Raw genomic sequence first — 26,076 nt, 5'->3', positions numbered from 1 at the left:
CTGTAGAGCCGCCCGATTGCTTGTATTTTGTATGTGGTGTGCAGCCCCTCCCCCTCCTCCGCCATTACCGATCCCAAGCTCCGCTGTGCCCAGTGCGCTGTGATCAGAAGGAGATCACTACAGGATCTCCCTCTGATCTCCTCTCCATTGTCTGAATGCAGGAAGTGATGTATATTATATCACTTCCGCTTTCAGCTGTCGTTCCTGGCTATAGAAGCCGGAGAGAAGCAGGTGAAGCAGATCTCTGCTTCATCAGCTTCTTTGGAGCCCCTAGGTGACATTAGGGGTCTTAAAGACCCCTGATGACTCCATAAAGAGGACCTGTCACTGTAGATTGGCTATCACATCTTAGCCTCCTATGTGATAGCAATAAAATTAAGTGTAAAAAAAAAAGAAAGTTTAAAAAAGTCACATATAATTTTCTTTTTTTTTTTAAATACAAAAAAGAATACTAAAGTCCCCCTGCTCCACATACACACACAAACATGCATTGGGTGCACCTACATTTGAAAATAACGATTGCGCAAATTGTGCCGCACATGTTACTTAACACCTTGAACGTTGATGTGAGAGCAATAATTCTAAGACCATCAATCACTGCTAACACTAAATTGATGAGCGGTAAAAGCTTTAAAAGCATTGTCTATGGCCAATTTTGGGTATGGTAGTTTATTTGTGAATTTCGCAAGTGCACGCAATTTTAAGGCATGAAAGGTTTGGTGTCTATTGACCCGACATGACCCCATCTTTTATATTTTACCAAAAAATGTGGGTAATAATAAAATAATAAATGTTTAACAATATAACATTTCAAAATATTTGGTACTTTTTTGTTATAAAGTAAAAAAATAAAAACCCAAGTGGTGATTAACACCACCAAAAGAAAATACTGAATAGTCTGGACAGAAAGGGGATTTAACACCCTGGTCTTCAAGTAGTTAAAGGTAAAATAAAAAATCACTGTTTTTGTTTGAGACAAACAATGTACTTGCTGTCGTCCCCAAAAAAAAAAAGCTATATTAGCAGCAAACAAATGCATCCTGTTCAAGTTCAGAAATGCCATTATTATTAATCCAATTTTTACACCTTCTTTGTCTAGTAACATGTCTAGTAACATGTCAAGAAAATTGTATTTACTTAACAAATGATATTCATATTTGAGATTTGAGATATTTGTTGTCCTAAAGTTCTAAAAAACAGAAGGTAACACAAAGTAAATTAGAACATGTCAGCCAGCAGTGAGTAAAATCCATACACCGAATGAGTCACACTAAGTCTTGTACAAATAAATATTATAATAAATATATTCATGATTACTTTACTGTTGTAAATGAACCATGTTCTTTTATTTTACTGTTTAATAAATAGTGCTCAAGTAAAAATAACATATAAACATACAGTAAGAGCATACAAGTTAACAACAAAAGTAGTATATACTGTACGCCAGGGCTCAAAATTTTAGGTCCTGAGCTACTAGCCAGGCCTTAAAAGTTACTCGCCACCAGTTACCCCACCTAACCCCTACCCTGCCGCGGCTGTAACTATGCCCCTAAACACGCCCTCTTAAATTATCTTATGAAATTACATTGTTAAATGTATTATTCGGAATAAAGTTACAAAAATAAATATTAACAACGTTTACAATATTACCATGAGGCAATGTAAACATAAAGGAAAATGTATCCAAAAATGCAGAATGGCACCAGTTATAGAGGACTACAACTGCCAGCTACACTTTATATATCAATGCAGAATGATAACGGCTATAGTTGACTACAACTCTCAGCAACACTTTATCCAAAAATGCAGAATGGTACCAGTTATAGCGGACTACAACTCCCAGCTACACTTTATATACTGTATATATATATATATTTATGCAGAATGATAGCGGCTATAGAGGACTACAACTCCCAGCAACACTTTATATATAAATGCAGAATAATAGCGGCTGTAGAAGACTACAACACCCAGCAACACTTCATCCAAACATGCAAAATGGCACCAGCCATAGAGGACTACAACTCCTAGCAACACTTTATACAGGAAAAACCTAATCACCAAATAGAAAAACAGTGAAAGAACTGCCCCCAACTTCCTATGGCATCAGTATGATGTCACATTCCCGCCAGATAATTCAAATAATAAACATAAACAATCATGAAAGGGAATGTTTTCCAACTATCCTAAAGAATAGACTGGAGTGCCTGCTTGCAGAGCTCAAATTACATCCATGACCCTTTGCAGATCGGTCTCCCCCCTGAGAAATAGCAGCGTGGAGATCAAAGCAAGGATCAGAGCACCCGGCCATTAGTTCAGGCCGACTTGTGTTGCCATGGGAACAGGGACTCCTACAGCTAGATGCTGGGCCACTAAGTTCCAGCTCATGGTCCCGTCTGCCTGCACATGCGCAGTAGAGACCGGGTATCTATGGTGACAGGAGACGCTGGCTTCGAATAGACACAGACACGTCTCCTGTCACCTGTCTAAACAAAGACACAATCGCCGGAGCCGATCGTAGGACGACAGAGCAGGAGGAATCTGAAAGTGCAGGAGAGAAAAGAGAAGGGAGAGAGCGGATGGATCTCGTGCCTGGCTCGCCCTCACTTTATTTCCACTCGCCAAATGCAGTCAGGCAAGTGGAAATTTTGAGCCCTGCTGTACGGTATTATCCAAATTATATGGATTGCTCTACACAATGTCAACTAGACATGTAAGATTAATTTTGTTCCGAGGTGAAATTCAGACGAATATCGACCTATTCGGATGTTCGGATGCATCCGATTTTCCCAATAGAAAAAATAAAGCATTTAAACAAATAAGAGTTTTTCAGTACCGAAAATTCAGATGCATCCGAATGTTTCAAAAAAATGTACTGAAAGGTGTAAGACAAACCAAAAAAAAGCATTGGGTCCCCCTCAAAATTCATACCAGACCCATAATGTACCCCTGGCAAAGCACCTTGTCCCCATGTTGATCTGCGGGCAGGGGGGCTTATCAAATTCTGGGTGCTCTCTTACATTTAGGAGCACTCAGATGCTGCCCCCCCCTTGTGAATGAATAAAGTGTAGTTGTTACCCCTACTCATTCACCAAATACATAGTAAAATAGTAAATAAACACATCACACAGCACAAGTTCTCTATTAAAAAAAACAACAACAAAAGTCCCATGTTGTAAATCCATGATCAATTATGTTGTCCAGTGATGCAGATCATCATCAATCACTATACCCACAGTTTACCGACTTTGTTTACATTCATTTATAAAGATGTCACCAGCACACTGTATCGATGTTGAAATTAAAAAAATCCATTTATTGGCAAATGTTGCCACTCAAACAAGCACTTTCGGGGTTGCACAGGGTCCCTTCATCAGGCTCAGAAATGTCAACATCAATTCAGTGTGCTGGTGACATTTCTATAAAGCTGTGTTACTAATGGTGCCATCCATGGTCACTACAAGCACCCTGTCAGATCTTACTGGGGATATCCGGTAAGCATGACCGGATTTACTCTCCCTGCTGCCTCAAGGCCAGGTTCCGCAATGCGCTCCCCCCCCCCCCCCCCCCACACCAGATAGCGGGTGTGGCAGGGTTGGTTTGAATTTTTTAAATGTTTATTTCTTTTTTTTACTTTGTTATCACTTCTTTATGTATTTTTTTACTTTTTCAATTTTTTATGTATCTTGTCATCTTTTCCTTTTTTTATTTCGGGTGACTTCAAACCTGGGCCGCCCCTCTGCTCCCTGCCACCGGTAAGGAGTGCAGCAAGTCATCTTATCTTTGACAATCAGTGGCAGCTGTCCCCTAATGGAATGTAAACAAGATGGTTGCCATCTTGGATAGAGCGGTCAGCCAACACATGCTCTTCCTTGTTCTTCTTAGTCTTGGTGATGACAGAAATTAGAATGTTCTGCACGCAGAGCAGGTGATTAGGATGTTTGCTGTATAAAGGATACAGGCAAAAAAACAGAATTGCACAGATTCAGGATGTATAGTAGATGGCTGTTGGAAGAGTCAGAAAGCAAGTCTGCTCATATTGCTGTCTAAGCCACACCTCCAAGGGGCAGTTGGCATGAAAGCAGTTAAAGTTCCAAGCTGGCATTATAAGAATCATTAAAAAAAATGTAAATCATTAAAAAAATTTAAATACATTTAAAAAGTTGTGATAGTTGTTAGAAATATGTTAATGTGGAAACATCCAGGCAGAGAAGACAAAGGAGAAAGGAGAGGAGGAGTGGAGTGAGGAACAGGTGGAGGAAGGGAGGGAGGAGGAAGAGGTCACCTTGGTCTACGATGGTTGAGTAAATGGAGAGGGAAGAGGAGGGAGAGGAAGAACAGAAGAAGGAGGAAGAAGAGGTTTACATTAGCAAAGCTCACAACCTACTACCTCCATGTCACAGCATCTATACCTCTCCTTTTAAGCTTGCTAATCATTTTTTTTGGAGGGTACTAACTTGTGGAATGTTAAAGGCAAACTATTCTAAATGTACTATTTGCTGCTGAGATTTCTCCCTGCAACTATGTATCCAGTGTCCTGACTATAATAAACTAAAAATATTAAAATAAAAAGAAACTTTACTGCTAAATGCCTGGAAGATTACACTGTGAAAGTAGAGGAACTGGAGACATGGGAGACCTCTGCTCTGTGCTGCCCAACCACAGCATCAATATGAAAGAATAAATAAAAAATAAAAAAAGACAATAAAAAAACTAACACGTTAAAAAAAATGAAATGGCAGCTAGGAATCTGCCACCCTGAGACCAACTCATGAACTTTCGCTAGATCATATGGGAGGGGATGCAGCTCAAAGAGCTTGAACAAAGTGGAGCTCAGAACACCAGACTTTGGGGGAGAGGGGTTATATCATTATAGTATAGATTTATTTTTGCAGCTCCTGATGGGCCCTCTGCAGACAGCACAATGACTGCAGCACTAGCCAGAATCTACAGTGAATATTATGCAACCTTTGTCCAGCCTGGATACCCAATAGTTCATGGGTCCTCACTTATGTGAAAGTGTTTGAATCAGCCCTGGATCCAGTGTAGTCAGCAATAATGTGGTTCAAGAGTTGCTTGTGATTTCTGCCTGCAGTTGGGCCTGGCAAATGTGGTTTAAAAACTATTTTCCGGCATTAGAGTTTAGAAGCACCTATGGGGACCCTGCCAATTTTAGGGAATGTGACAAAGAGATCATGTATCAATGAAAAACAACACTTTTCAAAAATACCGTTTTTAAAGGAGGAGTGATTTTAACATTGCTTAAAGTGAAGCAATAAAAATGAAACATTCCTTTAAATATCGTGCCTGTGGGTCCTCTTAAACTGCCTGTAAAGTGGAACATCTGCACGATGTATAGAACCTGCTGAAGCAAAAAGTGACATTTAGAAAGAAAAAAATGACATTTATAAAGATAGAAAAAGCATGGGGTTCCCCCCAAAAGTCTGTAACGGCAACCGCCGTCACCGCTCACCTGGGGATCGCGGGGTACAGGGTTCTGCCTCACGGGACCGGCCATCTGCGTCCCGGCGTGGTGCGCACGCATCCACTTCCGGGTTCGGACGGCGGGTGCGTTCCACCTTGGGACGCGGAAGTGCGCTGCCTCGTTCGGCGGCTCCTCCCCCAGCCTCTTAGCCCTATATAAACGCCCCAGTGAGACAGTATGGCGTTCCAATATTGCAGACTGAACGCCTGCTGTCTCCTGGGACCCCCCATACCTCCAAATACTGCTACCAGCTACAGAGGACCTTGGACGAACTCCACTTGGACCCCCAGCTCCTTCTGCTACTCCATACAATCGCAAGAACCCAGGCATACTGCACTTCCATTGATATAAACTGACTGTGTGTACTGAGAAGCTGGATTAACTTACATGCTCCATCTAGTGGTCCATTCGGAGAATACAACTCTACCTCTAAACATAGCTGATATCAATCCTACCCTATTTGAAATCCTAAACCATTACATCTTTTGTTACTATTACTTGTGATTGGGCTTATGCAGTAATAATCCCATCCAACCTTTTTACCTCTGTTATTTGTGGCTGTGATGCTTGAACCCTAACTCCCCGTTAAGATTGGGAGTGAAACCAGGGTTCCGTCTGAAGCTAACATTTTTAAACATCAAGGAGCATCATCCATTGTAAATGAATTCTTTAGCATTTGAAATCATTTAAAAACATTTTGACTTTACTATTCACTTTAGCCCCGCATATTTGTGTTTTTCCACTGCACCTTATGTGTAGTTCCTTGTCAAGGCAGCTTGACATTAGGAAACAAAGCCCTATTTCTCTGCCAAGATGTCTGCTTCCACACAGAGATGCAAAGCAGAATATTGAATATAGAGGTTATATTAAGTGAGACACATATCATAGGTTAAACACTGCATAGAAATGGACTGTTGTAAAAGGTTAGTAGATTATTACCTGTAATGGCAAGCTGTATAACAAAAAAAGTCATGCGAGATTTCCTCTTCCGAACCCTCTCCTTCCATGTTAAGTACAAGACCACAGAATTTCCAATTATGATGATGACAAATAAAATCCAAAGTGTAATTAACTGTTCTGTCTAAAGAAAACAAAATTACGTGATTTAATATTGCCAGCTAAGAGCTCATTAAACAAGAGCATTCCAAAAAGATGTACTTTGGAAGACATTGCAATAAAGTGGCATGCTTAAAAATACACTGTCTTATTTTAATCTCCAGATTTGTTATTTTTTACAATTATAGAAAAAACACACATATACAATGTACACATTATAAATGCTGCACATAAAATACAAATATATATTTTCAAAGTAGCTTGATATTTACCTCATGCTTAGCTTATGAAATGCTTAATAAGGGTGTATTCTAGTCTTTAGGGCTTCTATCCAAACAGGTTCACATGTGTTAAATGTATTAACCAGCAACAAATGAGAGTCACATTTTAGGAATGTCTGTTTTCTATCTACAGGTCTGTGTATTGTGGTGTATTGGAAGCCAATTCAAAATGAATGACTTGCATTATAGAAACACATTAATGCAGGGCATACTTTTGTTATTTACAAAAGGGTGAAGAGTTTGGAGAAGGCAGGAGAAGTGAACAATCTAGGCCAAAATAGCTGATTTGGAAAAAATGTGGCAACTAGGATCACTTTCTAGTTCAGCTATGTTGTCCTAGATTGTCCACTTCTCCTGCCTTCTCCAAACTCTTCAGCCTTTTGTGAATAACCCTGTTAGTTACACGGGCAGTAGACCATCTCTGTCACCAAGCTCTGAAGAGAGCCAAGGTGCAAGGTCCAAGGATCTGTCCAGTGTTCACCACAGCATTCCTGAAGGGATGATTGTCTTTATTGTGGATGGCTCGTATGTTGCAGCCTGTTTCCCTCAAACTAGCAAATGATGACAGCAGGCAGAAATTACGCTTGGTACAAAATTGGCAGACAAGGTCAATCAGAGTCAATAACAAGGGTACATCAAGAAAGAGGCAGTTATCGTAAATAAGTATCAGAACTGGAGCAGAAATCAGAAGTACAGGTGTCTAGAAACACATACTCAAAGGTCTTGGCTCATAATTTATCCAAAGTAATAACTTCAGGATGCTGCAAATTGATAGATTTGTTAACCCACACATTGGGCTTATTCAATAAAAAACAGAGCAACAGACAAATGACTGGCTTCAAACAGTAGTATCCATAGAATCTAATTAAACTTCAACTTGTACCATATTGACATTAGTAAAGGGAATTTTGATAGGTTGACATTAGTTACTGTACTTTGCATCTTGCCATGTTTATTGATTAAGGATGCTGGCAAAACCAAGACAACATACTTAAAAGCTAAACTCCAGGCACAAAAACTTCTCAAATCTGTTGCTCAAAAGCCACAAAGAACGTAAATCCAGTTGTTTGTGCATCACATGCCTTTCCAAACCCAGATATTAGTTTGTAAAAATAGTAGTGATGTAATCACTGGGCTCGCATTTAGACCATATTTACTTATCATGGAGTTCATCTTTAACTGCTTCCAGCGGGTTCACATAAATACACGTCATCCGCTGGAAGTGGTTATACCAAGAACACGGCTGCTGCAGCTGTGTTCTTGGTACTGTTTTAAACAGCAGACGATTGCTGTTTAAATACAAGCAATCTGGCATCTTTACAGGTGCCGGATCGCTTATCCGTCGGCTTCCACTGTCTCTCGTGTGAGCACAGGACCAGCACTATGGGGTCTCCCCTGATGAATTGGGGGGAGATCAGCAGACTTCCAGCTGCTGATCTCACCTCTGATCACTGGACCCGGAAGTGATGTGTATTACATCACTTCCGGTGTCACTGGGCACATTCTCTGGCTCCTAGAGCCAGAAGAAGAAGAAGCTGGTGAAGCAGATATCTGCTTCATCAGCTTCTTTGGGGTCCCTAGGTGACATTAGGGGTGAAAGACCTCTGATGTCTCCATAAAGAGGACCTGTCACATTATATTTGCTATTAAATAGGGGGCTTGTTAGTCCCCTATGTGATAGCAATAGAGTTGAGTGTAGAAAAAATTGTAAAAATGAAAGTGACAGATAAAAAAATTATAAATGCAAAAAAAATGTTTCAAGTCCCCGCCCCCCACGTGCACGCACATACAATGCAAACACGCGTTGTATGCTCCTACGTGCAAAAACCTAAAATTTCACCACACATGTTACATATCATCACTAGCGTTGGAGTGAGAGCAATAATTCTAGGCCCACCAATCACTGCTAACACTAAACTGATGAGCCGTAAAAGCGTTTAAAGCATCACCTATGGGAAATTTTAGTTATTGTAGTTTTTTTGTGGTTTCACGAATGCACGCAATTATAAGGCTTGACATGTTTGGTATCTATTTACCCGGCGTGACCCCATCTTCACCAAAAAATTGGGTATTATATTCTGTTTCTGCTGCACTAAATTTCATTTTAGTGTACTTTATCCTAAAAATACTGGTTTGATTAACATTTACGCGAATACCATGATATATAAAATTGTAACTAGCATCTTTTTACTCTACAGGGCCTCTGCTTTTACAGAAAATATATAATTATTTGGGGGTCTGAAGCTTTTTTCTAGCCAAAAATTCAGATTGTATCATGTGTGTGCAAATGTAAGAAATTGCTCCGGGCAGCAAGTGGTTAATAAGGACAATAAATACATTTAATAAAAATGGTATTAAAATATATAATATTATATGTCATAAAGACCCACGGGGAGTCACCTTTCAGATATCTTTGTCCTTCTAAAGTTATCTTCCAGGGTACCCAGTGGTTTCCCAACTGAAGGGTGAGGAATGAAAATGAAGGTTGGTGCATGTTTACATTCTTGTAAAAAGATCAGAAATTCGGAGAGGATTAACAGTTGATCATACAAATAAAGGACCTTTACTTATATATTTACATAAAAACCATAATTGGATGTTTTTAGGCCCTGTAGATATCAGAAAATACATCTAAAATGCAAAAAGATTGTATTAATATATCATCACATCTGGTGAATATTATAACTAATATCCATTTTTACAATTACATACAAATAAGACCATACAATGTAATGCTTGTCATTACAGGAGTCATATATCCTTCATATAAAACTTTTAACGAATATTGATGAAATGATGGGACTGTTTTGGGATTTAGATTCTAACTAATTTCGGTTGTTAAATTATATTTATTTTTTCTGCAGCAAAGTGACATTAGAAAAAAAGTGGCATTTATCTTTTTCACTTTTGACAGTCCATAGAAACAATAATTAAATAAAAAAACAGCACACAGCTCCCTACCTGGGCAAGGGTCTCTTCTCCACAATCCTGGCCCAGTGGCTGTAGGGGACTATGGGCTGGGGAGCTTATAGGACTCTGGGTACCCCCTTCGATGAAGGGTGCACCCAGATGCCTCCCTACCTACAGGAATGAGTGAGGGGTTGTTGTTACCCCTACTCTTTCACTAAGTAAACACACATAGTAAACAAAAACACTAAACAGTTGTTGACTATCTCTTTACTAAAAACAAAAAAATGTCCCACGATGTCAATCCAGTGTCGATCATGTCGTCCAGCAATGTAAATCATTTGGATCCTGAAATCCCGATGCTGGACAACCTGGCTAAAAAATAATGCCAGCCACTCACCCGCCTGATGGATTGTTTACAACAGACAGTGGGCAAGAAATAAACAAAGCCTGCTATTGGCTAATTCAAATTGAAATAGCCAATATCAGGCTGGCTTTTGGACCTGCCCACTGTCTGCTGTCAATCTGCAGAGAAGGAACTGAGAAAGAACTTCCTCTCTCAGGTCCGCTCCCCTGCAGGAGCAATAGCCACCCTGCTATTGGCTAATTTAAATTGCAATAGCCAATAGCAGGATGGCTATTGCTCCACCCACTGCCTTCTGTCAATCAGCAGAGGAGCAGACCTGAGAAAGTTCTCTCTCAGGTCTGCTCCTCTGCTGATTGTCAGAAGGCAGTGGGCAGAGCAATACCCAGACTGCTATTGCAATTTAAATGGCATTGGGATTTCAGTGATCTGAACGATTTACATCACTGAATGACATGATCGACCCTGGATTAACATTGTGAGACTTTTTTGTTGCTTTTAATAAAGGAATTGTCAAAAACTATGTAGTGTTTTTATTTACTATTTGTGTTTCCTTAGTGAATGAGTAGAGGTAACAACAACCCCTTACTCAATCGGTAGAGGGGCAGAATCTTGGTGGCCCTTTATACAAAGGGGCACCTAGCAACTGTACTTTTTTAATCATAAACACATTTTTTCACATGCAATTTTTAAATTCAGATAAAATGGAAAAATAAATTTCACATGCTTCTAGCAGGTTAACTCATCTTAACACATAATAAACATTTAGCGGTCTATTCACAAAGCAGCCGAAGGATCTAGCCGTAGCTTCGGCCGATCCTTCGGCTAGCTTCGGCCCCAGGACCCCTTCGGTTCTGTAGAACCGAAGTGCTGCTGTACGGCCTATTCACTATAGTCACTGCTAGCTCCGCACAATCGTTTTCTATTTATTTTTTTCTACTTTTTAAACTATTTTTCTGTTCTGCTCGGTCCCACAGAGGGACCGAGCAGAACAGCCGAGCCGAATGCCGCTCAGTGGCATTCGGCTATTCACTCACTGCTGTCCGGCATCTATAAGAATAGACCGAACAGCAGCGAGTAGCCTGCCGGAGGTTCGGCTTAGCCGGTCCAGATGTTGGATCGGCTGAGTCGAACTCCTTCTGCATGTTCGGCCGACCCGAAACCACCCGATGTACGGCTGATTTCAGCCGATATACATCTGAAATCAGCCATACCAGCCTGAAGTAAATAGCCGAACAGCATTCAGCTCACTTCGCTTTAGGTCGGTCATTCACTCGGCTGCCTACGACAGCTGAGTGAATAGACCCCTTAGTTTCACCTGTCAGCTAAAGATTAAACTGTATCACAATAGCTTGAGAACATTTATATATTAGCCAGTTGTTTTATAACTTTAGAATAGCCCACTTCATAGGGGCTCAATTAATTAGAAATATGATCACTGAAGAAAAACATAATGTTGGGTCACCAGAGATGGCAAAGATTTCAGATTGCATGTCTCCAAGAACATGGCAACACCAGATTGTAGAATGTATCTTGTAGCACTTGGCATACTATGTTACTGATGTTACACCCAGATAGCAAGGATAACTTGCCACAAACTTGTGTTGGGGTTAAATTGTAATTTTGTTAACCTGCTGCACATATTCCTGGCAAGTTGTAGACTTGCAGAATACTTGCAGCACAAGTTCTAGTTGACACTTTTTGAATTTGTAGCAAATTTGCTTGGCAAGTCTACAGCAAGAGTCCTGCAGGTCTTAGCAAGAGCTCTGCAAGCTCGCTGGTCTGGAGACTTGCAATGCAGACTTGCTGTAATTGTGCAACAAAATTGTGAAGCTTGGCAAGTCTGCAATAGTTTAGCAAGTCATTTTCAAACTTGCAGCACAATTTCTTGCTATCTGGGACAATACCTGCATACTTAATAAGTTTGCTGTACTTTTTTATGGTTTCAAAATACACAAGATGCAAATTTGCTCAAATAATTAAGATAAGTATTTAATCAGTTACATGTAAATGTCACTATTATCCAAAATATATAAAAAATAATATTGATTGGTAGGCATAGTCATGAACATCCAATATTTGCATGTCTTTAAAGCTTTTCCTGAATGTCTAGCACTGCCAAAACCAGCTCTTTCAACTCAAAACAGCAATGCCTGCAGTGAAACGATTGAAGACTTTTTTATGGAGATAGAAATGGATGCAGAAAATTATTTCAAACCATGAATAATGTGCCAGAAGCCAAGCAAGCTAGTTATCACATGGTCTCGTATTGCTCCTTTCATATGTCTGGACATTTTTCTTTTTCTTTTTATGTGCGTATCCCTTACATGGTGCTGAACCTTGGTGATATCACCAAGCACCCAATAAAGTAACTTACCCAGAGTTACTTGCATTTTTAAATATAAAAAATGATTAAAACTACATATTTTCATAGAGCCTTTTGCACTATGGACTACACAGAAAATGTTGCTTATTGTTCATTAATGTGCATCTAAACCCAAGAGCAAATATACTGTATATAAATTATACATTGCAGCTTACTAGCCCCTAAATGTGGTGGCTATTTTTTTAAAAACTTTTTTTCCTTTTTACACCTGGTGATCCTGCCACTAACATGCTTCTTGCCCTAGGTTGATAGAAATTACTAACAGAACTGCATCTATTAAGGTGCCAGTTTGTCACCCTAGGACAGGAGGTGTGTCAGGACTACGGAACACCTCCTCCTACATAACACCACAGGGTACACAGGGCATGGGACACCAGCAGATTTCTGGCAGGATCAATACATATTTTTTGCAATTGTCGAACAGGTATAACAAAACACTTGCTTTGTTTAACAGACCAAAAATGGAGCACACTAATAGTAAGAAAATAAGAACATTTCACAATTTACATGTACTTTAAATTGCATACAAATAATACACAATATATAGTAAATTCCAGCTGTGAAATGAATTGCTTTCACTTACAATTGTATATAAACATTGGGTGATGTTAATGATGAATCAATAGAAACTAAATAGTAGGTTGCTGGAAAATTAGAAATGTTATGAAAGTTGGGACTGGATCTCTGGTAAGAGTTTTCTGTTTGCCAACATGAATTCACAATTAATAATTAGATTAATTTAGCATTAAACATTATCCTAAATAGTTTGGCTAACCTATTTGTTTAGGATCATGTAATATTTCACAAAGTTCAAGCTGGACTAGGAGTCCATGCAGAACATCCTATGCCTATTTTGGCAAGCAAAATGTGAAACTTTTTAATATGTAAAAATTTTAAAAAATCTTAACATGAGCATGAGTGTTACAGATTTTATTGTTATGCTATATTTTTTGCATTTTATATTATTAGCCCTTATTTGGTTGGTAATGCTGGATACCCTGCTTACCATGGGTCCCGATATACGGTATGCCTTGTCTATCTGTATCAACAGTCAGAAATCACTCTCTAGGAACCCTGTTATTGCTTGAGCATAGAAATGGCAGACAGGGTAAATCACTAACACTAGTATTGCCTATGGTCTCTCTGCACCTGATGTTCTCTTCTACACTGTGTCTCTGTGTGGAGGTGGGCATCTAGGCAGAGGCAGGGCTTTGTCTCAGAGCCTCAAGCAAGCCAAACAGTGACCACCACAGTAACCACCAAGGGGTCTATTCACGAAGCAGCCGAAGGATCTAGCCATAGCTTCGGCCGATCCTTCGGCTAGCTTCGGCCCCAGGACCCCTTCGGTTCAGTAGAACCGAAGGGCTGCTGTACGGGCTATTCACTATAGCCCGTACAGCTCCCAAACTTGGCCGAGCGGCTCAGTCGAGCCGAAGGCATATGCCGCGCTAACAGCCTGCTTCAGACAGCTGGGTGAGCCAGCCAAGATCTTACGACTGGCTCCGGCCACTTGCAGAGAGATCAGAGTCCCTGGTTACCAGCTAACCAGTGACACTAATCTCCAGACAGCCTAACTCTCCCGGGCGCTCCAGGAGTCTTCCACCCCCGGCCGCCAAGGAGAGAAACACTGCTTTTTCTTTTTTTTATTCTGACACGGAGCCGTGTCAGAATAGAAAAAAAAATGTTTGGTCATAGGAATCCATTGCTAGATTCCGATTGGCTACTTCAATTTGCAATAGCCAATAGCAAACTAGCATTGCACCCACCCTCTGCTGCAGTTCTCCATCAGGTCCCGGGTAGAATAGCTAGTTTGCTATTGGCGATTGCAAATTGCAATTGCAAATAGGAATCTAGCAATGCATTCCTATGGCCAAAATCTTTTTCTTTTTTTGACGGCAGCAGAACCGCCGGCCAATAGAATACTGTTGGGCGGAGCTAGCTGTCATTGCTAGCTCCGCACAATCCTTTTCTATTTTTATACTTTAACTGTTTTTCTATTCTGCTCGGTATCACAGAGGTACCGAGCAGAACAGCCGAGCCGAATACCACTCGTTGGAGACAGCAGTGCCTTAGTTCTCACACTGCAGTTATACAGCTATGAGGCTGTAGGCATCCTCACCCAAGAATTAAGAAGCGCATTGCTTTTCGGGAGTAATTCTACACAAAAAACTAAATTTTTTAAAGGTAGTGTTTAGACACAATTAACATTTGTAAATGTTCTCTATAACAAGAAAATCTTCACTTTTTGAGCTCAGGTCTATTTAACACTGAAAACACACAACATCCCTTTACTGTGAGAAAACCTATTTTTCTAATGTGTACAGGAGCAGGAGCAAGGCCCATGATGGTCAGGTAAGAAAATTGTGTCATGCAGCCCTAAGAGGGTGCCATATGAAAAAGAAATGTTTACCTTGGAAACAATTTTGTTGCCTCTATATAAATTGATTTAGGCAGAATGACGATTAACACAAAATACCATACTGCACTACTATGCAGTCATCCCGAGAAATGCTCATTACTCCAAATAAATATAAAATACAATAAACTATCCCTGCATTAGTTAGCATGACAGTTGCTGCTGCCTTCTCTGCTGCAAGGCCCAGGAGATTGGTGCCACTATCTTGGCAGATGGCCTTCAGCCACAAGGGTGGGCTCTGTTCTATTTAAAGATGAGGGTTAATTACAATTCTCTAAAGAATCCAAGGAGTGGCTGTAAATCAAACTAAGGGCCCGTTCACACCAGTTGCAGTGCGTTCCGGCCCGATTCTGGCCGGAACGCACTGCCTCGCATTGCGATTGTCCCGCACGGGATCGCAAGGCTCGGGATCGCAAGGCAGAATCGGGCCAGAATGCACTGCAACTTGTGGAAACGGGCCCTAAAAGATGATTATAGTCTTTTAGATGTAATCTGGAACCCCTATATATAAATAGTGAAAATCTAGCTTACTACCTTTTGTCCTGGAATTTCTTAATGAGTGCAGCTTTCCATAGATTTCACATTTAAGGGGGTGATCTTTGAATATATCACAAGCAGAGGAAGTAGATGCTGCTGCCAGGAACTAAAGTTAAACTTTAACGTTTAGGTTAAGTTAACAATGGGGTGAGTGTTTACGGTGATACATAAGTATTAGGGTCAAGGTTTGCATTTTAGGGTCAAGGTTTGCATTTTAGGAGTTATATTTATATTATATTTATTTATATAGGCTAAGTCTTGGGGGGAGTTAAGTAATATATTTAATGTTTAAAGGCTTACAACTGAACACTGGGCTTCATGTCTCCACCTGCCATGTCCACCACCTCCCTTGATGTCCCCCTTTCGTGTAGTGTGAGCTTTTTAAAATGACTTTTTTATGTCAGTCACATGATGCACAGGGTCCTCTATCCTCTGTGGGCAATCCTGGGTGATGCAGATAGCGGCACTGACATGATAACATCAGCATTGCTCTCTGCATCAATACACTGTGAATGAAGGTGCCGTGTTAAGGGGGTGGGGCTATGAAGCCCTGCACTTAAAGTCATTCCTTAGTCTTCTGGGTTGAGCAATGTCATTTAACCAAGAGGACTGATAGCATTGTGTGGCAAAGAAGAAGTACAGTGAGGTACACGTCTGGATTGATGTATTGCAGCTAGAGCTGTTTTTTAAGGGATCCAAGGGGGTAATTAAAAATTAGTCCATTGCTGGGCTTTGGGTTTTAAGGGTAGGTGTAAGAGTTAGGGTGAGCATTAGGTGTTAAGGTTACAATGAGTGCTAAGTATTAAGATTTAGGAATTAATGTCAGTGGCTGGGGTTAAAGAAAATGTATAAAACAGTGACTGGCACCAAACATTCAATGGTGGTGAATCAATCACCATTTAAAACATATTTTCCTGGAAGATTAACCTGCTGAATATTTGTTGAATGTGAGATTCACTGCTTTATGAAAACATCCCTAATGCTAGGGTTTGCTCTAGTTTTTGAAATACTTTAGATTTTGGGGGCTTTTGAAGAACTTTAGTGGTTTTTGTATGTTTTTGGTCCTTAAACTCCCAAAACAAATATACAGAATTGAAACGTGTTTTTCAGAGGCTTCATCTGCCTCTGTATTAATTAGGGATTAAGAAGTCTGTTGATTTAGTTTTTTTTAATGTTCTAACTCAATGAAAATGTTTCTTTTCTTTTTTTGCAACTTAACTTTGTAACTTATTATTTTTCACCACCACAAATGGATTATATACTGTAGAGGGTACTTGTTATTATTCTTTATTTTACATCAAATCTTAGCCGTTTCAGACTGAAGATTTATACAGACATAATGAGGCTGATTTCCTAAAGGAGTTCAGAATCGATGCTCAAAAAATTGTGTAAGGAAACACCTCAATTATTTAGTAATGTTATTTAGTAATGTTAAAGGCAAATTCTGTTTATTTCATCTGCACATGATTGTGTATTCAAATGGACACTGCAACTTATTGAGTGAAGATTCTCAACTTTTATTAAAACAGCTTCTCTTTGGGAGCTGTTTTCTGAAATAGATTCAGAGTTTCAGTACCTACAGGCTCAGTTGAATGAACATCCACAGAAGATATTTACATCCCGTTATTTTTTCCTGTATTTTGCCAGTTTATGTGTTTGAATATTTTATAGTATTTCAACTATTCACTTGCAAGAAAACCCATACAAATCTTTTGATTTTCTAAGCAAAGGTGGCAGCTTGACCTGCCTTTACAATAGTAATCATAATAACATTATTGTCTGCCTTGGTAAGTGTAGGTGTTGAGAATGTTACAATGCAGATGCAGGAGCCTGCTTTGACTTGCGAGCAGATAGCTTGAAAGGATAGGTATATACTAATAAAGTATTATTTATTTATTTGCTTATTTTTGTTTATGAAGTCCAAGACTTCATAAATAATAAACTGCAGAAGACATTGAAGAAGGCATGCTGTCAGCTCCCATGGATATTATTACTCTTTAGGTGAAGTGGTAAATGTATTACTATTACTGTGAATAATTTGTATTGTTATATATTTGTTTTAACTATCAGAGGTGGAATGATAGCACATAATGTTGAGGTAAAGATTTTTTAATGTATTGAAGCTTTTTTAGTACTTGCACTTATATTAAACAAATAAAAACTTCAAGTAGTGTTTCATGTGCAGTAATATGCATATTCAAAATAGAAAATTACGTGTCATGCCAACTGGTATAATAGTTAGGCTGATATTAATGGACACAAATTGTATTTTTCTTTTAAATTTATGGCTCAAATACAAGCAAATATTCATTATCTACATCAATGGAATGAGGTCCTTTTGAAATTATATATTATATCTGAGTTTAAAAGGGGAACGGTTAATTGTTCTTTGCATCACTGTAAGAAGAACTTGGGGAAATCTCAGTGAGAACACAAAAAGCAATAACAAACTAAAAGTGCCTATAAGCTTTCACCATCCTTCAAAAAGTTGTTGTATTTATTTCTTCGTGTTTTTTAATTTGAGATTACAATCACTTCCCATTTAAATTTTCAAAAGTGGTGAAACATCTCCTCATTAGGGAATTAGACAACATAATCAATCAGCATAGATTAACACAGTTATTTTAGTGAATATGAAGATTTAACATTAAAACTGTACTCTAGAAGATACAGAAAAGTTAGAGGGTAGTAATTCTCTGCTCACTTCCTTAGTTCCATCAACCCATGACAAGGTGATCTGTCTTCACTACACGCCTGCAGTAACCTGATCCCCTATTTCAATGATATTAAAGCAATAAGAAACATCATTTTTAATCTTAAAGATACCTTTTCTCACACAATAGACCTTAAGTTCTTCTATCTTCTTTATCCTCTCCTATAACATAATAGATTGCAAATGTTTTTGTGTAGTGCATTATAAAAATCCTGCTTGCTGCTTAATGCATTTCCGAGCAACATATGTCAAATGTATTACACAAAACACACTGCTTAAATAAGGCAGAGATATTAATGAAGTCTAAAAGATTGTAAGCTCTTCCATCATCTGTAGCCTTCCTTATAGCCTGCAACAATATACCTCACAAATGTATTCTCCATAATACCCCAAAAGATTGTAAGTTCTTCTACCTCCTAGTACTGATCTTCAGCTGATCAACAGCTACACTGCAAATGTCCTAAACTCACTTAACTTGACAATAAGGTCTTGTGCACATTCATCTCAGGGAGTGATTATTTTCCCAAAGTTTATTGCACTAGGAACAGAAAATAGGAAAGAGGAGGGATAGAGCACAGGCTACCTGAGGGTTTCTACATAGAATACAGTCTTTAGTCTTGTGTACATCTTTCTAAACTTTCTGGATACCTCTCTCCGAGGGCTATGCTGGGAGAGAGGTATGATTTAAACGAGCCACAGTTAATACAGTGCTATCCTACAAAGCTATAACGTGCTATATACAGTTCTATATTATGCTAGTGCTACATTACAATTTGGCCCTTAGATCTTAGCAGCTCAGGTTAGCAATTAAAAGTAGTGTGGAAGCATTAGCAAATGCCATCAGAGCTGGATTGTCCCACAGGCACTTTAGATATTTAGTTTTGTGCAGGTAAGCCGTCCTACATCTGCATGTGGAAAGAAGCAAATGTAATTGAATTACTGAAAGTAAAGCCTAATATACTATATAGCCCAAGGGGTAGCCTTTGCACTCTAATTGTAACATAAATGTCTGGGCGCTCATCCACAAAAATATCCATACAAACCCAAAGTTGGGCATAGAGGCACTCACGGGTCTTGACGCGGAGATAAGTGAAAGCATCAGCATTTTATTGTCAACATTTCAACGGAGCTCAGTCTTGATAAAGATGGACTGAGCTCTGCCAAAACATTGGTTGTGATTGGCTACTACTCAAATCTTATAGAGCCAAGCTAGTTCGGTATTGGAAGATCTGATGAAAGGGGCGTACTCTTGAAACGCGTTATCCACTGTTGCTCTGTCGGCATTATGTTACACTGATGGACTTATATTATTGTTCATTTGTATTTTTACATTCACATCGCATTCTGGAGAAGCTAAGAAAATGCTGATATCCGCTACAACTGTGAGTAGTTCCCTATTATTTATTTATACCAATAAAGCGTGGTGATACCGCACATGGTGGTGCGTTCGTCTTTGTTTTGTTACTAGAAAGATTTCAAAACTGACTGGGGCTTCAAGATGTGCTATGCAAGCTCTTTTGAAGAAGCAGAAAGAAATGGGCAATATTAAGGACCAGTGGTCATCCACGGAAACTTAATGCAGCAGATGAAAGACACATCATGCTGACTTCCCTTCGACATCAAAGGATGCCCAGCAGTGCCATCAGCACCAAACCAGCAGAAATCAGTGGGACCCAGGTACACCCATCTATTGTCCGGTGAAGTCTGGCCAGAAGTGGTCTTCATGGAAGGATTGTGGCCAAAAATCCATACCTCCAACGTGGAAACAAGGCTAACCAACTGAATTATGCATGCAAACATAGGAACTGGGGTGCAGAAAAATGGCAGCAGGTCTGATGATGATGCTCTGGACTGATGAGTCAAAGTTTGAAATATTTGGCTGTAGCAGGAGTGAGTCCAAGATGTTTGAAACAACTTACCTCCTGAGTTCCTTCACAAACTGTGTGCAAGTCTACCTAGAAGAATTGATGCTGTTTTGAAGGCAAAGGGTTGTCACACCAAATATTGATCTGATTTGAATTTCTCTTCTGTTCATTTACGTTTTATTTTGTCAATTGATCAAAATAAATTATTAACACTTTTATTTCTGAAAGCATTCTTACTGTACAGGATTTTTCACACCTGCCTAAAACTTTTGCACAATACTATATATACGAAGTGTGCCAGAAAGTAATGAGAATGATAATTAAAAAAATATTTTATTACTTAGATACTCATTGAGAGTTCTCATGATGGAAAGGTTTGAGCGGTACTCTAAGTCCCTATGACTCCAGTACTACTCCAATGCTAATAAAGCAGGTGGACGTATGGTCACTAGAATAACTCATATGATAGATGCCACTACTGGTAGGAAATGTATACACCCACGAGAGATTGCAGACCAGTTTGCTACATACTATGAATCCCTGTAAAACATTGGGGAAGACGCCGGGGTCCCACAACCCTCGTCAGCTGATATTGCCAATTTCATATCGTTACTACACTTACCCAAAGTGTCAGGACACCAAATAGAGGCGCTAAACGCACAGATCACAGAAGGGGAAATATCTAACCATATCGCCAGTTTACCTAAACGTAAAGCCCCGGGCCCAGACGGGTTTTCGGGGGAATACTATCAGGTATTTAAAGAGGTATTGGTCCCCCACCTGTGGCCTGTTTATCAGAATGCCGTACAATCTGCTACATTCTCACCTGAGATGCTAAAGGCAACAATAATAGCATTGCCTAAGCCAGGGAAGGAACCAGTGACCCCCCCCAACTTCCGTCCAATATCCTTGTTGAACACGGACATAAAACTATATGCAAGGATATTGGCATCTAGAATAAACGACATTCTCCCGACATTAATTAGATCCAACCAAAGGGGATTTATTAAGGGGCGGCAGGCCCCGGATGCCACAAGAAGACTTATTAATATAATGCACTATGCTGAGAAATCTGGTATACCTTCCCTTCTGTTGACTCTGGATGCTGAAAAGCGTTCAACAGAAGATACTGGGGTTATATGAAACAGGTGCTGGGTGAATTTGGCTTTACGGGGGCCATATTGCAGGCTATCCTAGCTCTCTACTCATGTTGTCCCTCAGCACAGGTGTACACATCAGGGATGCTATCGAAAACTTTCTGCATCGCAAACGGCACGAGACAGGGGTGCCCCCTCTCCCCCTTAATATTCAATCTTCTGATGGAGCCTTTATCAGCGAAGGGCTCCATTAGAAAAGACACAGATATTACCGGATTTCTATTCCGCGGCACACACCACAAATTATATTTGTTTGCTGACCTTGTCTCTTCTCTGGAGGCGGTGCAGAGGGCTATCCAGAGGTTTAGCCAGTTATCATACTATAAGGTAAATGACTCCAAGTCCAGTATGCTCAACATGGGCATCCCCCCAGACATTCAGAGGGTTCTTTCCTCTTCTTTTCTGTATAAGTGGAGTGAAGGTTCTCTCTCATACCTGGGCATACAGCTAACGTCCCGAACAATAGACCTATTCAAAGTAAACTACTCCCCACTATTGACCTCTCTCCCGGGAGACCTGCTCAAATTAGCTAAACAGGAACTAACGTGGTCGGGGCGCTTGGCAGCATTCAAAATGGTAATACTACCTCGTATATTATATCTTTTTCGTACCGTCCAGATAGATCTCAAAGAGATGTTCTTCAAAAAGCTACAATCCATAGTGAATGGATATATTTGGCAAGGGAAAAAAGCTAGATGTTCACTACACTGACCCTTATTGTTGTCCCAAACAGAATACAAATCTGCTCCTTAGAGGGATACACTAGACATAACGGGATTGACTCGTGCATAGGGGCGAGTTGAGGCGGACAGTCATATCTCATATATGTTATCTGTTTGATTTTCATACAAAGAATGATTTATTCACAGGCTGACTTGATCGCATATGTGTTGACATATTTGTGTACTGTATGTTGCCACTATTTCCTTTTGTACTCCTGTGAAAAATGTAATAAAAATCTAAATTTAAAAAAAAAATGATTTTATTGAAATTGTTACAATTGAACATGGTCTACTTCAAAGTATGCACCTTGTGAGTGTACACAATGCTCCAGATGATTTTTCCATTCTTCATTGCATTCCTGGAAGTTTTTAAGTGGGATGGCATTCAGAGCTTGCGTAGTGGCTCTTTTGATTTTATCCACACTACCAAAATGGTGTCCTTTTAAACCATTCTTTATCTTTGGCATTATGAAAAAGTCACAAGAAGCCAAGTCAGGGCTGTAGGGTGCATGGTGAAGCACCTCAATGTGTTTTTCAGCCAAAAACTCTCTGACAGCTAAAGTGATGTGACTCCGTGCATTGTCGTGATGAAGGATCCAAGTTGAGACAATTTTAGGATGCACACGAAAAACTCTTTGCCTCAAGCAACCAAGAACTTCCAGGTAAAATCTTTGATTCAAAGTTTGACCAGTAGGTATAAATTCTTTATAGACAATTCCATAGGAATAAAAAAAACAATGACCATTGATTTGACTTTTGATTTGCTCATTCAAGCTTTCTTGGGGCGACTCAAAAAATCAGGCTCTCTTTCCAAATGGGCCAACAGGTCTTAGCAAACAATTTGACGGTTGAAGGTGTTCCTTCTGGTCAGGTTACAAGTTCTTTAGAACAAGTTTTGCATACACTTTTCTCGTGTTCAAATCCTGAGCCTTGAAGGCCTTGTGCCATTGGTACAGATGCGCAGATGATAGCGCTGCTTTTCCATAAGCTTCCCTCACTATTTCCAAAGCTTCTGATGCACTTTTACCCAATTTGACACAAAATGTTATCATGTACCGCTGTTCCAAGCTCACTTGCATTTTTCTTAATATGAGGCACTTGAACAGGGTGTCACAAAAATGAATGTCTGAACTCTGACAGGACTGGAATGCAACTGATCAGTGTTCTAACATATACAGTACCTGGCACCCCACCCCAAGTGACCTTGGCCAGCTTCTCCCTTCACAGAGCCCTTCTTGAGCATAGTAACTTCATTCTCATTATATCCTGGACACACCTCACGTATATGTATGTATATATATATATATATCTATATCTAGATATATCTATATCTACATATTGCCTGAAGAAAGTCCAACATATCTGTCATGGCAAGGTGAAGAGAGACCAAACCTATTAAGTTTACGAAGTCTATGAAATTATTCCACACTGTAGAATATATGTGATGTTGAGTAGGTGCTACATTATTCAACAAACACTCTGACTGTAGATGAGTAATCCAGGCAAGGCAGACTTCACTTCCAACCTCCAAGCCACTTAAGGTAGTTCTGGATGTGTTTGGATGTAGCAACTGCTGCAGAAGGTCTGAATATTAAGGATGACTGGAAGATTCCGGGGTCAGAGAATACTAGAGAGGGAACCCTGGACAGATGGGCCACAAGCAAATGATTTCCATCACTGAACCTGGATAATTGTGGGTGCCATTCAGGAACCTGAATCCATTTCTTGAGAACAGCTGAAATAGGCTTGACGCCTTCAGTCACAACCAAGAATCTCATATTTGGAATCATCCAGAACCAAAGCCACAGGGAATGTTTCCTCTTTTGTCTGTTGGAAGACTCTTAGAGGCCAATAAGTCCAATGTCACCAGTTGAATTGATTCTGGCAACTTGAGACACCAAGGAGTTGTCCAGTCAACTTGGGATGCCAAGGGGGAGGATAGAGGTATAGTATGCCTCAGCAAGCACTAGACCACTTTGGCTTTCCCCCCTGGCCATCACTTCTAATTTGATCTGAGCCTAACTTAGGATGGTTTCAATGACTGCCAGAGTAAGAGCATGCTGAACTATCAGCAGAATGTTGCTGTAATAACTTGAATGCTTGTTCACTCAAGAAGGATGTGACTAAATGTAATATTTGGAAAATGACCTAGGATTGTAGCAAGGCCAAAGGGCAAGTAACAAACCAAAATATAAGTAGAACTTTACAATGGTGCGCAAGATATTCGATGAAGTACAGATGTGGAGGAATGTGAATAGACATCTGCCAGGCACAGCATCCTATAGCCCGTTGATGGCTTAAGGTGATGAATATAGTGATTCCATATGCAATATTTGGATCCTGATCCATCTGTTTAAGTGTTCAAACCAAGACTAGTCTTCAGCATAGTAGGACAAGCTAGTTGTCCTACTATGAAAATTAGGGGAAAAAGGCTTGATATCCTTGGACTGGAAAAGATTATGCGACACCATTGGATATGTGTACCTATAACCTAAGGTTTTGCTTGCACCAAGGAACTACCATGCCCCTGAGACCTTATTGCCAGCCAAAAGGTCAGTCTCCGTACTTAGGCCAAGTATGGACTGCCCTGGCCAGTAAGTGCTATTACTGGGCTAGTAATTGACAGTTCATAACGTACAACACCACTGTGTAAGGCATCAGACAGTTCATAAAGTACATCACCACTGTGGAAGGCTTCAGACCTCCATCCTTCTCCTGTTTATTCACTGCTGCCTCTTCAGGGTAAACCTGGCACAGCATCCTGCAGGCGATTGTAGGCCAAGTACTGCTTAAAGGTTGTACAATCCTTGTGATGCAATCCACTAGCTGGACGCAGGATGCTGCATGTTTAGCAGCTGTATCACAGCTTGAAGCGGACCTTTCATTCCAAATTGAGCAGCTTACTCTGTCTTTGGGGAGCAGTACTGGTGATGAGTTATAATCCAGAAGTTGATGCATTTGCACTCTGAGGAGTAGTGATGGCAAAGGGCTGGATCTCAGAGTTATAGCACCACAAGCTCCTGTCACTAACACAATGCTGTATACATAGGACCATGTAAAGATTACTGAATTACAGGCAGGATAGGCCTGCAAGAAGCAACAATACCATAAGTTACATTTAAACATTAACAATGCTTGGGGAACTACAGGCGACAGCAAAATACTCACATGAAAGGCACCCGAAGAGTTAAGGCTCAAGATTGAAGCTGACAGAGTTAGCAAACAAACACATTTCTGTAAGATCTAGTTAAGCTTTAGCAGCAGAGCACATGGCAGCAGCCTGCACTCAGCAAGCACCTGCAGGGTAAAGCACCACAAGCAAGCTAATGGATGTTTTTTTTTTGTCTTCTACGACCCGGTATATATGTTGCTAATTTGGGTGTGCTCAAGTGCTCATGGAGATACATGTTGTCCCCCGAGGGTAAGAGTCACGGCTTGAACCCGATTATGGACCCAGGACCTGCCCTGGGCCCCTGGTGGGGCATGGTACGGTTTACCGACCACCATGCCGCTGTTCATTCTTCAGTCCCCTTCCATGTTTCTTGTATGTCTCTTTCTTCTTTCCTTCCTTCCCTCTCTCTGGCTGTGTGGGCTGTTGGGGGGGGTCCCTGGCCCTCAGATCAGCGATTGGCCCTTTGTATGCGCATCACACTGTCGCCCTTCCCAGTACCACATCCCATGGTTCTGAAACTATTGTCTCTTAACACCCAAGGGTTGAACTCCCCCCCCAAAAAGACGCAAGGCCTTCAACTACTTGCATACCCAGGGGGTAGACATTGGTTGTTTCCAAGAGACTCATTTTTCCACGGCTTCTGCCCCGAGATACTTCCACCCATCCTATCCTCAGGTTTTCCTGGCCTCTGCTGATACTAAACATAGGGGAGTACTGGTTGCTTTTCACAAACGGACGCACTTCCACTGCACCAAGAGTATCTCAGACCCTCAAGGCTGCTACCTCCTACTGTGTGGCGATATACTGGGATCCCCTATTACGATCCTATGTTATTATGCCCCTAGCCTCTCTCCGCTCCCCTTCCTGACTCATCTTTTGGAGTTGATTGATACACATGCCCATGGCACGATTTTCTTGTGCGGGGATTCTAACCTGCCACTCAACCTTAAATTGGACAGATCAAGGCCTCCGCTATCCTCTGCATCGACTGATAGCAATCGCTATCAGGCTGTTT

General features: G+C 40.3%; 1 protein-coding gene across 2 annotated transcripts in view; it reads right to left on the bottom strand.

The window, feature by feature from the left end:
* The window catches only part of NPSR1 (neuropeptide S receptor 1), a 158,664-nt gene that overhangs the window by 104,824 nt on the left and 27,764 nt on the right, over positions 1-26,076 (bottom strand). For both annotated transcript variants that reach the window (XM_018571332.1, XM_018571339.1), the window contains exon 2: positions 6,425-6,566. In XM_018571332.1, coding sequence (XP_018426834.1) covers positions 6,425-6,566 — 142 coding nt within the window. The remainder of the gene's footprint in view (positions 1-6,424; positions 6,567-26,076) is intronic.

The sequence above is a fragment of the Nanorana parkeri genome, unplaced genomic scaffold (genome assembly GCF_000935625.1).
Source record: "Nanorana parkeri isolate BGI_ZX_2015 unplaced genomic scaffold, ASM93562v1 scaffold41, whole genome shotgun sequence".
NCBI classification, from domain to species: domain Eukaryota; kingdom Metazoa; phylum Chordata; class Amphibia; order Anura; family Dicroglossidae; genus Nanorana; species Nanorana parkeri.
The sequence above is the reverse complement of the archived record's forward strand: the minus strand, read 5'-3'. Positions and strand labels throughout refer to the sequence as shown.